The sequence below is a fragment of the Chionomys nivalis genome, chromosome 6 (genome assembly GCF_950005125.1).
Source record: "Chionomys nivalis chromosome 6, mChiNiv1.1, whole genome shotgun sequence".
In the NCBI taxonomy this organism is placed as follows: Eukaryota; Metazoa; Chordata; class Mammalia; order Rodentia; family Cricetidae; genus Chionomys; species Chionomys nivalis.
In genome coordinates, this window is record NC_080091.1 from 37,945,194 (window position 1) to 37,960,369 (window position 15,176).

Below are 15,176 nucleotides of genomic sequence, written 5' to 3' on the forward strand. Positions count from 1 at the left end.
CATGTGTTTATTAATTCAGTTACTCCTCAGCAGCCCTGTGAAGTAGTTCATGATTATGGCTCCCCTTTTCAGGCTGGGGGTGTAACTTAGTTGATTGCATGCTTGCCTAGCAACCCTGAGTTGAAGGGTTGAAGCCCTGGGTTCCACTCCCAGTACCACATAAAACTTGGCGTGATGGCTTACTCCTGTAATCACAGTCCTTGGGGGTAGAGGAGAGTGGACCAGAAGTCCAAGGCTATACTCATGCACATAGCAGAAGCCAGCCTGGGCTACAGTTAAACCCTGGCTCAGACAAAACACAAAACCAAATCCACAAACAAGTACAAAAAAGAAACACCTCCTTTTTTCAGAGGAGGAAACTAAGGCCGAGCGGGAGGAGGGAGGTCCCTAACTCCGCAAGGGCACAGGAGAGATTTCAGCTTAGAGTTAGAATAGAAAGATTAGCTCGGGCTAGGAAGGGCTATTAAAAGATGGGTGAGGAGAGTGGGGAGCATGCTCCCCATGCTGGGTTCAGATCTGGGTGTTTTCCCACTTGCAGCTCTAGGCCTCAGAGCCAGGTGCTGAGGCTCCCGGATGCAGGTCCCGGGACACGTCAGTTTTGCAGCAGGGACAGTCAGGCCCTACTTCTGGCACCTCTGCCATCAGTCACTCCCCGTTTCCACCTGTGCATGAAGTTTCCCAGCAAGGTCGAAACCCAAGGCTTCAGAAGGCGCCTCCTCAACAGCACGCACAGGCACAGGGGTTGTGTAACCAGCTGCAGGTCATCCAGTGCAGCAGATGTGGCCTTGAGCCCTCCTATTGTCCATGCGAGTCATGCTGCTCCTTGAAGAAGAGGCCGAGTCTCTCAGAACATAGCAAAGCCAGAGGGAGGTCCAGGCTGCTGCACCTAAGGTCATGAGCTCTGGAATGTCTTCTGTCCACCCACTCTCCAGATTGCACGGGTTAGTTGTAGACACTGGCTGTAGAATGACCAGGAAGTCCCTGAAGGCTCCAGAGGCTGTGCCACGGTCCCATCTGCACCTTTACCCCAGAAATGGAGTCGTTTCCGTCGAAGCTTCTGCAGGTGCCGCGCTGACACCTTGATAGCCCTGTGGCCTCTAGAGCAGCTGTGGGAAGAGCAGGGGTCAAAACCAGCAGAATCCCATGCTACAAGGCCCAGAGAGGAGCAGGTGTGAGGCCAGAGTCACCAGCAAGGCAGAGAGGGCATGGCTATACCCAGATGAGGCAGAATTAACCTAGGCTAGTACCCAGAGGCTTAGGCTCCATACGGAATGGTTGTAGAAACCTGAGCCAGTAATTGAGCCTCAGTTTCCCTATCTCTGTATCAAGCAGGTCTTGAGCTATGTCTAGCACATCTGCTATTTTCTTGTCTTCTGAAATCTTTTTGTTTGTTTGTTTGTTTGAGATAGAATCTTTCTGTGCATCCTAGACTGGCCTTAAAATTGCTGCCTAACCCGGCTGGGCCTCAGAGTACTTTATCCTGCCTCATCTTCCCAAGTCCTGGGACTCCAGGCACGTACCCCACACCTGCCTTTCCCATAGCATTCTACAGACAAGGAAGTGGTAGACAGTTGGCAAGCTACATCAGCTTGTCAAAGACAAACGAGGATTAAATCACAGAGCCCAGGCACATACATCCCCCAGTCACCCCGGCCTGCTGCAAAGCTGGGCCCAGGGCAACATGGAGTTCAGAGCCCCCAGACCCTTTTCCAGGCCCCTCGTCCCAGGCACACAACTGGTCTCTATGTAGGCAAACCCAGCCCTTGGCAAAGGCCCCCACTCCTCCTGACTCTGCCATCACTTACCCTTTGCCTTCAGCACAGTCGAGTTGGGGGGCCAGCTTGAAGCAGGTGGTTCCCAGGAGCTCCCAAACCTTGCTGGTGCCGGCAGGTGAGCTGTGGAGCCTCAGGGCATGTGCCAGACTGAAGGTAGATGTAGGCTCAGGCTGTGCCAGAGCCTTGCCAGGTGCCCCTGCACAGTCCTGGCAGCAGGTAGCCCACCCCCAAGTCCACCCAGCAGGCCTCACCGGCGGGTACAGTTGCAATGGAAAAGGGGCATCTGGGCGCTGTTGAGAAGGTGGAACTTGGTTTCCTGGGGCTTGATCTGGTGTTTGCACTGGTCCAGGTGTTGAAGCCTTCGACAGACTTGGTGGGCACCTGGGGGCAGATGTGGTCATTAAGAAAGCCTGACCCACCAGGGAGCCCACCCGTGCCTGCCACCATCCAGGAGATACACCAGTACGTATGCTTAGTTACATGGTCCTTTCTTGTCTCTGCCCCTATAGTCACAGAATGTCACTTACATAGAATGAACCACACCCCCCACCCATGCCCAGTCACTGGAGATCCCAGATAAGGCTTCCTAGACATAGAGACTACAAAGATGAGTCGGGGGGGGGGGGGGCTCCTGACAGGAAAAGAGCATGCGTCAAAGCCTAGCAGTGAGAGCTGGTTGTGAGGACTTCAGTTGTTTCTTCTCAGCTTGAGCATGGAACCTGGGGCCATGCATGTTGTAGACAAATGCTTCGCCACCAGCTTCATCCAGCCAGGTACATCTCACCCTTGCAGTTGGCATTTGGGTACAGTCAGAGTCCATAGGGCCTAAGGGTTCTGAATGCTGAGATCCCATCAGCTAATTGGGGGAGAGGTGAGGGACTCAACAGGATGTGGTGTGGCCCCACTTATGAAACATGGAACCCCCTGGCTATCCGGATGTGATGAGAAAAGTTGGGGTGCCTGGGAGGTGTTTAGAGCAAGAAAAGAAGTAATTCCTGCATTTGCACATAGAAGCAAGAACACCCACTCACCCCACCCCCTGAAAGTTTGGTTTTAAACTCACCTTGAAGTTTTGGGCCCTTGTGATAGCCTGGATGGGGAAGTCCTGACTGAGCTCTGGGGACCACATCAGGCCTGGAGGCAACAGCAGGGGTCTGGAGGGTTGTGGTGGTGGTTGTGCTTTGGTGCTCGACTTGTGTCTGCTGTAGGCGCCTCTTCTGGGGGAGTGTGCTGGGGGCTGGACTCTGGGGGCTGGGTGAGGTAGGTGAGGTGGCTACAGCCTCCCAGGAGGCATTATAGTAGGTCCTGGGCTGGAGGTGAGCGAGGGGCACTGAGCCATACGCCTTGCACCTGAAGGGGACAATTCAAGGCAATTGATGACCCAGAATTCCTGTTCACAAAGACCCCAGAGTCATCTCTACAGAGGCTAAATTTCTGCCAGTCCCATCTGCCATCCCACTGGGTTATGGGATAAACCCCAGAAGGGTCCAAACCCCTGACCCTGCCCGAAGGAAAGGACAAACTCTGCAATGCACGGTTTCTAGAGGACAGACAGATCTCCTTCCCTCCCTGGTCTTGGAGCCCAACTTGCCCTGCTGGCTATGCAAGGACTCAAGTGGGCAGCCATGCACCCGCCCCGCCAGTGCCACGCCACACGCACCCGCCCCACCAGTGCACACCACATGTACCCGCCCCATCAGTGCACACCACATGTACCCACCCCACCAGTGCACACCACACGCACCCGCCCCACCAGTGCACACCACATGTACCCGCCCCACCAGTGCACACCACATGTACCCGCCCCACCAGTGCACACCACATGTACCCGCCCCACTAGTGTCACATCACATGTACCCGCCCCACCAGTGTCACATCACACGCACCCACCCTGCCAGTGCCACGCCACATGCACCCACTCTGTCAGTGCCACGCCACACGCACCCACCCCACCAGTGCACACCACATGCACCCACCCTGCCAGAGCCACTCTCCACGTACCCGCCCCACCAGTGCCACTCCACGCAGGCCTCCTGCTCCTTCAGCACAAAGCATGGGATCTCCAGCACATTGAAGAAGGCCATGCCCATGATGTCAGAGATGGAGTCACGCTGGCTCCTCAGACATTGCTGAAACCTGCCCCCAGAACCAGAATTCAGATCCCGGGACCCCAGAGAGCCTCCTGGCACGTTCTATGGCCCACCCTATAGATGATCATTCATTTCTGGGGCCTCAGTTTTGCCCAACTGCACTGAAGGTGGTCGGGAGAGGAAGGGGGTCCTGCTTCTGATCTTTAGAATACTCTGGATTTCTAGTGCTGATACCCAAGACTGGGTAACTCTGCTCTGCCCCCTGAGCCCCGGACCCTCTCTGCCTGCTGCCAACCTGGCATCACAGTCGCAGTGAGAGATGGTGTGGAATCGCAAGTTTCGGATGCCATAGTTAAACTGCAAGGGTGAGATGGTTTGTGGGCATTGGTCGTGTTCCCTGCAGCAGAGGTCAGGGCCGTGGAACATACCTGCATGGAGAGAAGAGGGAACAGGCTAGAACAGGGCCCTGGATACTGCACCAGTTAGGCCGACCTGGCCATAGTAGTTAGAATTTGCCCAATTGTCATCCCAGCCCACGGTGGCCTCAGGACAGTTGGTCTCTGGATATACAACACTCATAGTGCCAACATATTCTGAGAAGACCATCCAGGCTCGCAACCTCTTTGCCTCCCCCATGCCAGGAAGCTCACACTCCAGCATGTGGACGTGTCTTCCTCGGAAGTCACTAGAGCTGACTCACAGAGTTCCCAAGCTCACACCCAAATAAAGCTCCAAGTTATGAAGGTGTGTGTAATGGAATGACGGGCAGGAGGGTGTGACATTTTCTCTGGTACCACAAGGCGCTGGGTAGCCTACTCAGGTCAAGTCCTCCACCAGCTCTCCTTGCAGACACACAGCCAACAACCACAGCCCCAGCAATAACGCCCTTCATGGGTGTTCCCCAGGAGCAAAGCTCACAGCAGTCCTGAAGGGGAAGTGGCCCTTTATCTTGTAGATAAGAAACTTGGAGCTACAAGAAGTGTCAGTTTGAATGTGCTGAGCGGCAATCTGAACCCAGATCTGAGGGCCTTTTTCCACTGAAGTACCTCAAGGGTAGAGGCTGTTTACAGCAGAAGTGGGATCCTCCCCAACCTGCCTCCTCCCTCAGAAGGTGATTCACAGGACTCTGGGTTTGAGTAAGACCCATCCATGACATTACTTATGTGTCCCATGAAGAGCTACTCATGCTCACCCCATTTTACAGATTAAAAAAAAAGTTGAGGTTCAAAGTACATAAGTCACTTCTCTAAAGACAGCCCCCTCCCCACATACACACCCCCGTGGCTCACCCAGTTCTGAGGAGTTCTCTGCAGAGTTCCCAACTCCACACCACAGCGTGCCAGGAATGGTCCAGCCTCTCCTCCTTCTAACGTGCTCTCTGTCAGGTGCTCCACTCTGCCCTGAGGCTCGCTTCTCCCTGGCTCCCGTAGGGCTATCTTCAGAGCCCTGACAGGCCTCCCACTGGCTCTGCAGGGTGGCCAGGGCTCTCTGCAGCTCAGGTCCAGCGGTGTGGGTGAAGGAGTGCCTCGAGGGCTCACGAGTACAGAGGACCCCGAAAGCTCTGATGAGCTCAGAGTCATCCTGCCTGATACATACCTTCAGCCTGTAGTGCGCATCCCAGAGGGCCTGGAATAGTGCCAGGCCTTGGGCATCTTTGCCCAAGAAGCTCAGAGAACCCAGAGGGTTACCAGGGATGGGCTTGACCAAGTAGCAGGAGGTACTGTCCCAGTGAAGGGTAAGGGAGCCCCCTGGAGCAACCCCTAGAAAAGCCAGCATCCCCAGAAGGACCCCCTGAACCCCCATTCTGTCCTAGGCCAGCCTGCTCAGACAAAGCCTTCTGGATGCTTGCCTTTGGTTACCCACGAGGCAGCTGCTGAGTCTGGATCAGAAGGGATGCCAGCATGCCCTGGGTGTCAGTCGGACCAATGAATGGAGCTGAAGGAGGAGGAGAAAGGCAGGAGCATGGGGTGATCTTGGGCTTGTAACCGAATCCACCGGCTGGGCAGGCTGCTGATTGGCTGAGAAGTGCCTTGCTGGGCCCACGCCTCCACTCTCCCTGCCCTCAGTGCTGTCCAGTCACCTGCCCCAGGCCAGCCTGTAAGGATGCGACTGTGGGAGCCAAAGCCTTGGGCTCTGAGGGTGGGGGATGGAGGAAAGAAGCCAAGGAGGAGCTGTGTCTCCTGTGGAGTAAGAAGAGAGTGCAGGGACCCCCCGGAGGAGAGGAGACCCCCAAAACCTGTCGTTGTCCTCCTAACCCAGTTGTGGCTGCCGCACCCAAGTCTACAAAATTGGCAAGAGGCCATGTATCTCACTCATCCAGGGCGGGTAAAAGAGGTGAGGGCAGGCTGGGACTCTGGGGCCCACCCTGGGAGTTCCCAAGTCTTTCCGAGTCCTGGATCTCAAAAAGACTGTTAGTATACTCCAAAGAAAGTGCCCAGACCCCTAGGACCCCTGGGACCCCTGGGACCCCTGGGACCCCTGGGACTTTAAGCACAGATCTGGTCCAGCACCTGATAGTGGGGACCCACAGCCAGAGGAAGACCTGGAACAACGTGGAGCAGAGCTGGTACTGGGGGATTAGAGAGACAGGGTCCCCTGGATAAGCAGAAAATGGCTCAGAGGGCCAGGTCTGCATGCCTTTAATTCTAGGAGCATGGTCACCTGAGGACTCAGAAGGTATCATGTGTCCCCCAGGAGATAAGGGACTCTCTATTAGGGACAGGGTTATACTCAGCACTGTTTCCCATGTCCCCAAGCTGATGTGTCATTCAGCTTCCAACCATCTGGGGAAGCTGGTACTTACACCCATTATATAGATGAAGAAACTGAGCTCAGCTGGATGTAGTGGCACACACCTTTAATCCCAGCCCTTGAGAAGCAGAGGTAGGTGGATCTCTGAGTTTGGGGCCTGCCTGGTCTACATAGTAAATTCAGGGACAGCCAGCACCACGTAGTGAGACCCTGTATCGAAAAACTAAAAAGAAAGAAAGAAAGAAAGAAAGAAAGAAAGAAAGAAAGAAAGAAAGAAAGAAAGAAAGCCGGGCGGTGGTGGCGCACACCTTTAATCCCAGCACTCGGGAGGCAGAGGCAGGCGTATCTCTGTGAGTTCGAGGCCAGCCTGGTCTACAAGAGCTAGTTCCAGGAACCAAAAAGCTACGGAGAAACTCTGTCTCGAAAATCAAAAAGAAAGAAAGAAAGAAAGAAAGAAAGAAAGAAAGAAGGAAGGAAGGAAGGAAGGAAGGAAGGAAGGAAGGAAGGAAGAAAGAAAGAAAGAAAGAAAGAAAGAAAGAAAGAAAGAAAGAAAATGAAACTCCATAAGGATGATAAATTTTTTTAAATTTCAAATTGCTTTCAGACCTCATGAAGCAGGGAATCAGGGTTGGCCTAGCCCAGCCCCTCTCCAGTCCCCTTCCTATCCCTCCAGGAATCAGATCCCAGCTTGGCAGAGTCAGAGCCAACAGTGGGCAGGGGAGCTCAGTGTGCTGCTTCAGGGGAGTGAATACCAGGTCATGAGGTCCATCTTTGCGGCTGCAGAACTAGCATCGACCTGGGGGGAAATAGCAGAGGACCGTGAAAAGGGGATGGGTGTGACTAACCTCCATACCAAACCCCCCCAGAGGTGGAGACAGAAGGTGCGGAGTAGAGGAATAGAGGAAGTGGTGACAGAAGGGGGAGAGGGTAGGGACACAAGCAAGCCCAGCGGAACCTTTCTAAAGGGAAAAATTTTTTGCATTATTGTGGTATTTTCTTTTGTCATAGGGCCTGACTTGCAGCTTGGCTCCCTTTTCCACATTCCACACTCTTCCTCACCCATCACCTGGAAAGGCTGGAACAGATCACATCAAGCGCCCAGCTTTGGGAAAATCAGACAGATCCAGCTGGGACGGGGTGAGCCTGGCCTTAGAAGTCAACTTTTCTGAGCCTTGGTCTCCTCTTCTGCATGAGCAGAGCAATCCCTGCAGTTACCTATAGGATGTTAGGCAAGACTCTTAATGTAGACCCAGCATCTGTAGTCCAAAACACTCATGCCTCGGGGCAGCAGGAAGCAGCTTATCTAGGAGAAAGCAAATCCTAAGATTTGGGGGCCTCTGTGTCTGTATCTACCCACTTTGGGGCGGGGACTGTGGGACTGTGGCCAGGGCACTGCCTCACAGGGAAACGTGGTCTTCTCTGGGTCCCTATTTTCTCCTCTGCTATGAGAAGTACCGTGGGGGGCATCTTTGAGATCTCTTCCTGTCTTGGCCCCGCGGGAAGGCAGGCTGGAGCAGCACAGGCCTCAAGGGAGGCAATCACGGGGCTTCTCTCCCCACTCTCCCTGGGTGGCCACATCAGTCTGCCAACAGGAGCTGTACCTTGTGCCCCATCAGGGTGTCCCTCAGAGAACAGTGGGGTCCAAATGAGCAGGATAGGACAGAGGTGTAAACTTTCCCCTGAGCCTTCACCACCCTGATTCACAGCCGGCATCGGTGGAATAAGGAATAGATGTCTGCCCAAGAAATTGGTCCTTTTTTTCCTGTCCATGTCACCCCCTTCCGCTCCTCCTCTTTCTTTCTTGGTGGGGTCTTGCTAAATAGCCCAGGCTAGCATCAAACTCGGACTCCTCCTGCCTTAACCTTCCGAACGCTGAGCTCACCAGTGAGCACACCACGCTCCAGCTCCATGACTTCATTCCTTTGGCTTCTCACTCAAATCCCCATCTGCCTGTGGTCTCTTCTGTCTCCCTGAGCCCCATCTTCTTATCTCCCTGACTTTATCTCTCCACCTCTTTCCATTTCTCTCTCGGTCGGTCTCCTTCTTGCTTACATCTCTTCTCTCCCCACTCCTTTCTGTTTTATGGTGCCGGGGCTAGAACCCAGGGCCTTATACACACACACTCACCAAGCTCTCTGCTACTGAGCAACATCTCCAGGCCCATTTTGTAACAGATGCTTAGGGACTCTTTTTGCTAAAAAAGCATTGACTCCTTCCTCACTTGGTAACTACAGGTAAAAGTGGGCCGAGAGCCTAGAGTCTCTGCCCTCAGCTCCACCTGTCTCCTGCCTAACTCTGCATGTAGCTGTGCTCATCATTCATGGAGTGGCCATCTCAAAACTTGAGAGACCTCCCCCATTTCATTCCCTGTCAAGGCTTCATCTTACTGTCACCTTTTCACAGTGTCCTATTCTGGGCCCCAGTTGTCCTGAACCTTCAGTTGCCTTAGATTCAGGAACAGCAGATCCATGAAGGACAGACCACCCTGTAATCGCGATCGTCTATTTGCTAAGGCTGCACCTTGGATATGAATGATCATTGCCTGAGAACTGGCCTCAAATAAATAAGAGCCTCTTAGGACCTCCTCACACAACCAGGACTGCTTAGGCATGTAGACTCTTGTCCCATTTCTTCTTCAATTTAAACCTAAAACCCGCCAGGCAGTGGGGGTACATGCCTTTAATCCCAACAGTAGGGAGGCAAAGGCAGGCAGATCTCTGGGAGTTCAAGGCCAGCCTGGTCTACAGAGTGAGTTCCAGGACAGACAGGGCTACACAGAGAAACCCTGTCTCGAAACCTTCCCTCCAAAAAAATTAAATCTCATGTCAGCACTCAAATATGAATTTAGGGGTAGCTGAACCCCTTATCAGCCCTTCCCAATGCGTTGGTTAGATGGCTTTTCTCTGCTATTCATTATTATTTGTATCTTTGGGGCTTTTGTCCTATTTTATTTGAGAGAGTGTTCAGAATTGTACCTCGGGCAGAACTTGAAGTCACTGAATGGCTCGTGTTGGCTTGCACCCTGCAGAGATCCACCTGCTATGGCCTCCCAAGTGCACACCACACCTGATACATAGAGGGAGTATACCTTCCCAGGACTTGGAGATGCTCCATTGTTGTACGCCCCCACCCCACTCTGACCTCAGAATCTTTCTCTCCACCAGCCTGAATGGTGTCTCGCTCTGGCCTTCTGAGCTGGCACCCCCAGCTTTACCCAGAAGGCGCCGTGTGCTCTGTGCTCTGAGAATGGGACAGGCTGTGCCCAGCTTCAGAGCATGCAATTAATTCACTTAGAAACAAAAAGTCATTGCATTTACTGTGTGCCAGGCACAGGATGAGACCCTGCAGAGAAGATGCTTCTGAGAGCTGGGTGGGGGTGGGCGGAGGAGGGAGCTCGGGGGGAATAGGAAGGGAGCACATTCCCTTGGGAGAAGAGAGGCTGGAAGTGGGAGAGCGGCTGGAGCCCAGTCTCGGTTGGCTCCTCCAGGAGCCACTGCCAAGACTGAGTTAGAAGCGATAGAGATTTATTGGAGGAAATAGCTGGATAAAGATAAAAGGAGAGGATGTAGAACTGGGCAAGGGAACCCTTGAGGCCATGTTTCAGCTCTGACATCTATGGGAAGGGAGGTACCGGGACACCAGCAGGTCTAAGTCAGCCAGCAAGCTCTGGTGTGAAGATTTCCTGTGGAGGAGCCCCATTTGGACCCAGTCAGCCCTGCTCTAGTGACCCAATTGTTCTATCAATAGCTGGAGGCTTCCCAAGATGGCAGTGGTCTCTGCTGCAGATCCTGAAGGAGCTGCAGCTTTAGCTGTCAGTCAACTGCTCTCTCACAGGGACCCGAGAAGGCCAGTGAGAGGGACAATCTTCTCCCGGGAGATCTCAGGCCACAGAGAAAGGAATACTGGGTATAGAACACACCTGTAAGATTCCCATGTGGGACTGGGTCCCTTGTGCTCCTGACCGCAACTGTGCCCAGCTCCAAGTATGAGGAAACAGAATGAGGCCCAACGAGACAGCTCAACATTAGATCTGATGCTGTAGATGCCTGGGCTACTGCCGTGACATACGCCTGTAATCCCCGCACTTTGGAGGTAGGGGCAGGAGGGTCAGGAACTCAGCTACATAGCAAATTCAAGATCAACCTGGACTGTATGACCTGTCTCAGAAAGAAAGAATAAATGAGGGAAAGTAAGAGACTATGGGAACCAACGGACCTCACTAAGCACCGTTGGAAACCATGATGGTCCAAAAATATGCCCACAAATTCTTTGATACTCTTCCCTTCCAAGGAGGGGGCCTCAAACCCCTCACTTGAGTAGAAGCTGTACTGAATAGTGACTTGCTCTGACAGTTAGAATGTGTTGGAAGTGACAAACTCCCAGCTTTGGGAAGGAACTGTTTTTCTCTTTCTCGGTAATGGTCCCTGCTGGGAAGCAGGGTGGTCATTGTCATTGGGGCAGCCTTGTGAAAAGGCTCCTGGGCTGAGAGGTGAGCTGAAAGGTCTGTGAGCAAACCACTCTGAAGTATTTCAGGTTTCATAGGAATACAGCTTGCTCTCGCTCTCTCTCTCTCTCTCTATCCCTCGTCTCCTCTCTTCCCCTGGTGTGCGTGCGTGCGTGTGTGTGTGTGTGTGTGTGTGCGCGCGCGCGCGCGTGTGTGTGCATGTGTGTGTGCATGTACTTAAAGTGTACATTGGTCAGGGTGTAGTGTCACAGGCACCAATAATCTTAGCCTTCCGGGGGCTGAAGCAGGACTGTGAGTTTGAAAGTCAGCCTGGATTATATAGTGAGACTCAGACACAGAAGACAAAGCAAAATTAATATTAAAAAAATAAAATAAAAAAGTTTACAATGTCCATAGCTGTGTGACCAGCACCACTAATTCCAGAGTATTTTCACAGTTCCCAGTGATATAAATAATATAAATAAGAACTAGTAATAGTTTATTCAGCTTCCTTCTAGCACGGTGACTTTGAATCGGTCTCCGTGGAGCGATCTGTTCCAAACAGTTCACGGCCAGTAACGCTGTATTAACAAGCAGGGCATGTTCTGATAAACTCTTGCTTAGATGAGTTTGTCACTGTGCAAACACAATAGAGTGTGCTTACACAAACTGAAGGAGCTGAGTCAATCCCTCGATATGACTCCTGGTTGCACAAAGAGAGAAGTTAAATACGAGGCTGAGGAGGCGCTACCCAAAAACAAGGCATGCCGCTTCTGCAGTAAAGGTTTTGGTAAGTAGAAGGAGTGTATTCTGAAATAACAATAAACTAGTACAATAAATACATAAACCAGTTACGCAGGCATGCGTCATTAACTAGCTAGTGCTATTTACTATGCCTAATTGCATATGCTATACTTTCAGAACTTGTGGTGCCGTGGCTCCTTGTCCCTCTGTCACCACAAAACGTGAGTCATGCGCTGTGCTCTGCACTCTGAGTACAAAATCACTAGGCAGTTGGAACGTTCCAACAATTTTAATCTTTTTATAAATGGTTTTATTTTTCTTTTTAATTATGTGTATGGGGGGGTAGGGCTGGGCACAAGAGTGTAGTTGCCCTTGGAGTTCAAAAGAGAGCATTGGATCCCATGGAGCTGTAGGTGAGGGCAGTTGCTGCCGGCTGACATGCTGAGAACTGAGCTCAGGTCTTCCAGCAACAAGCAAGGTGGCTTAACCAGCAAGGACCACCAGGGAGCCTGCAGATCGCTGTTACGTAATGTGGAGAATGGCTGTATAGAGAGGCCTACGATGTGGTGTTTTATGACAGGCTTCTTTCAATCGCATGCTTTTAAAGTTTGTCCATGTGATGGAATGCGAAAGTATTTCATGCCTTTAAATTTTAAAAGTTTTATTTACATTTTTGTGTGAATGTTTTGCACGCATGTCTGTCAGTGCACCACATGTGTACCTGGTGCCCACAGAGGTTGTAAGGGATCATCAGATCCCCTGAAATTGGAGTTGCAGATGGTTATGAGCTACCACGTGGGTGCTGAAATCAAGCCTGGGTCCTCTAGAAGAGCAGCCAGTGCTCCTTGCTGTTGACCCACCTCTCTAGCCCCATTTCCTGACTTTTTATAACTAAATAATATCCCATTTTATGGATTTGCCATGTTTTGTTTATCAGCTGGTGGACATGAACAGTGATGTCTTGAATGTTTATGTGCAAATGTTTGTACGATTTCGTTCTTTCTCTTGGCTTTATACCTACAAGGGAACTTGCTGAGCGGGGGTCACACTATATGACATTTTAAGCCACTCCAAAGCGGCCTTATGATTTTATGGTCTCAGCAGCAGATGTGAGAGTTCTGACTTCTTACCAGCACTAGTTGCTGGCCCTGCTGTAGCTGCCCTATTGTGGAGTGACATCTCATTTACTTGCATTTCCCTAATGGCTTATGAAGTGAGCATATTTCCAGAGTCTGTTGCCCTTTGTATATTTGAAATCTTCAGAGAAATATAGCTGACATAACATTACCACTATAACCTCATGAGTGTTGAACCAAAACCACTCAACTAAGCTACTTGAATTCCTGAATTTCAGAAACTGTAATACACACACATACACACACACACATGCTGAGTAGGTGCTAGGGATTGAATATGAACTCATGCATTTTAGGCAATGGTGTGTGTGTATGTGTGTGTGTAAATTCAAATACCATTCAATCCATCCACAAACCTATACTTGTGTAGATACATATATAGAGAGAACTTTATTTATTTGCTTGTGATGGAGGAAGGTCATTGGCTAATAAAGAAACTGCCTTGGCCCATTTGATTGGCCAGCCTTTAGGTGGGTGGAGTAAACAGAACAGAATGCTGGGAGGAAGAGGAAGTGAGCTCAGATGCAGGGCAGCTCCTCTCAGAGCCAGATGCAATGTAGCCAGCCGCCAGGTCAGACATGCTGAATCTTTCCCGGTAAGCGCACCTAGTGGTGCTACGCAGATTATTAGAAATGGGCTAAATTAATACGTGAGAATTAGCCTAGAAGAGGCTAGATATAATGGGCCAGGAAGTGTTTAAAAGAATACAGTTTGTGTGTTGTTATTTCGGGGCATAAGCTAGCCAGGCGACCGGGAGCTGGGTGGCAGGAATGCAGCCCGCAGCTCCCACAACATGCTTGTTTGTTTGTTTGATTAATTCTTTGGCTGTCCTGGACTAACTCCATAGACCGGGCAGACTAACTTTGAACTCAGAGACTTGCCTCTGTCTACCTCTCTAGTGTGGGGACTAAAGGTGTGTGCCACCACACCCAGTTAAGAGAAAGATTTTTTTAAACATTACAATAGATAACTAACACAGGAACATTCTATTGAAATGGAAAACACAGAATTGGAGAGATAGCTCCATGGTTGAGAGCACTGTCTGCTCTTCCAGAGGACCTGGCTTTGATTCCCAACACCCACATGGTAGTTCACTACCCTTTGTAACTCCAGTTCTGGGAAGTCCAATGCCTGCTTCTAGTCTCAGTGGATACTAAGCATGCAGGTGGTACACAGACATACATGCCAGTAAAGCATCCATACACATGCACATAAATAAGTAAGTAAATAATAACAACAACAGTAATAAGATAAAATGAGAACATATCATGGGTGCCTGCAATAATGCAGAGACTCGGGTAGTGTAATAACGTAAGAAAAAATGTTTTAGTGTAAATTTTGGAAGGAAAGAAACAAAACTGTCATGTTTCTAGATGGATTTTTTATCTTTTTTATCTTTTTTCTTTTCTTTTTTTGACACCTGGTTTCTCTTGTAGACCAGGCTGGCCTCAAACTTACAGGGATCCACCTGCCTCTGTTCTCCAGTGCTAGGATTAAAGGTGTGCGCCACCACCGCCTAGATTGATTTTCTACCTAGGAACTCCTGAAGCATTAGTACGGGGTGGGAAGGGCTCAGTTGGTCAAGTGCCTTTCACACAAGAATGAGGACTTGAGTTTGGATCATCAGAACTCATGTAGGCAGCTAGGCATGGCAGCACATGACTGTAACCCCAGGACTGGGGTGAGGATGGCGGGCAGAGATCCATGGATTCAGCCAGCCTCACTGAATCAGTGAATGTCCCTGAAGTGGGACTCCATGAGAGTGTGGGAAGGGTTCAAAAGAGTTTATTTAGATATATAATAGGGGTAAACACTCACTGATACAGGATAGTTAGATGCCACTGCAATTGTTCTGCCCAAGGGGAAAGAGCACCAACAGCAAGCTGCCTGCTCAGCTCCTACTGAGAGAGCAAGAAAGAGCAAGAGACCACAAGTTTATCAGTTGTCACTCAGCAGAGGAGACCACACCCTAGGGCTGGTGCCCCAAGGCTGCAGACAGAAGGAGTTCCCACAACACTTCCCTCTTCTGTCTGAATAAGAAGGTTCTAAACCTAATACAAAACTATATACAATAAGAACACTTATCAAGTATTGTTCAGGAGAAAAAAAGGGTAATAACAAAAATGGAATACAACTAACAAGAACAACATCAAGCAAGAAACACATACTAAATGCCCAGGCTACAGGTAATTGGTGAATAACAGAGATTATTCCAAAAGCTGTCCTATCCTAAAGA

At 50.7% G+C, this 15,176-nt stretch overlaps 1 protein-coding gene across 1 annotated transcript; it reads right to left on the reverse strand.

The window, feature by feature from the left end:
• Nucleotides 1-473: 473 nt before the first annotated feature.
• Nucleotides 474-5,668, reverse strand: Pla2g3 (phospholipase A2 group III). The gene is made up of 7 exons (XM_057773023.1): nucleotides 5,155-5,668; nucleotides 4,161-4,293; nucleotides 3,777-3,911; nucleotides 2,839-3,125; nucleotides 2,027-2,156; nucleotides 1,806-1,922; nucleotides 474-1,106 (listed from the first exon to the last, which is right to left on the reverse strand). Exons 1-7 carry the CDS (start codon nucleotides 5,666-5,668, stop codon nucleotides 893-895), a joined length of 1,530 nt encoding a protein of 509 aa, XP_057629006.1. The 3' UTR covers nucleotides 474-892.
• Nucleotides 5,669-15,176: the final 9,508 nt, after the last annotated feature.

Bases quoted from the DNA above. Each gene is read 5' to 3' on its own strand.
- Pla2g3 (XM_057773023.1), bottom strand. From the start codon at position 5,668: ATGGGGGTTCAGGGGGTCCTTCTGGGGATGCTGGCTTTTCTAGGGGTT. The intron at 2,157-2,838 runs GTGAGTTTAAAA...ATCTGCCCCCAG, and splicing joins CAAGGGCCCAAAACTTCAAG to GTGCCCACCAAGTCTGTCGA. The intron at 1,107-1,805 runs GTAAGTGATGGC...CTCTTCCCACAG, and splicing joins GACTGTGCTGAAGGCAAAGG to CTGCTCTAGAGGCCACAGGG.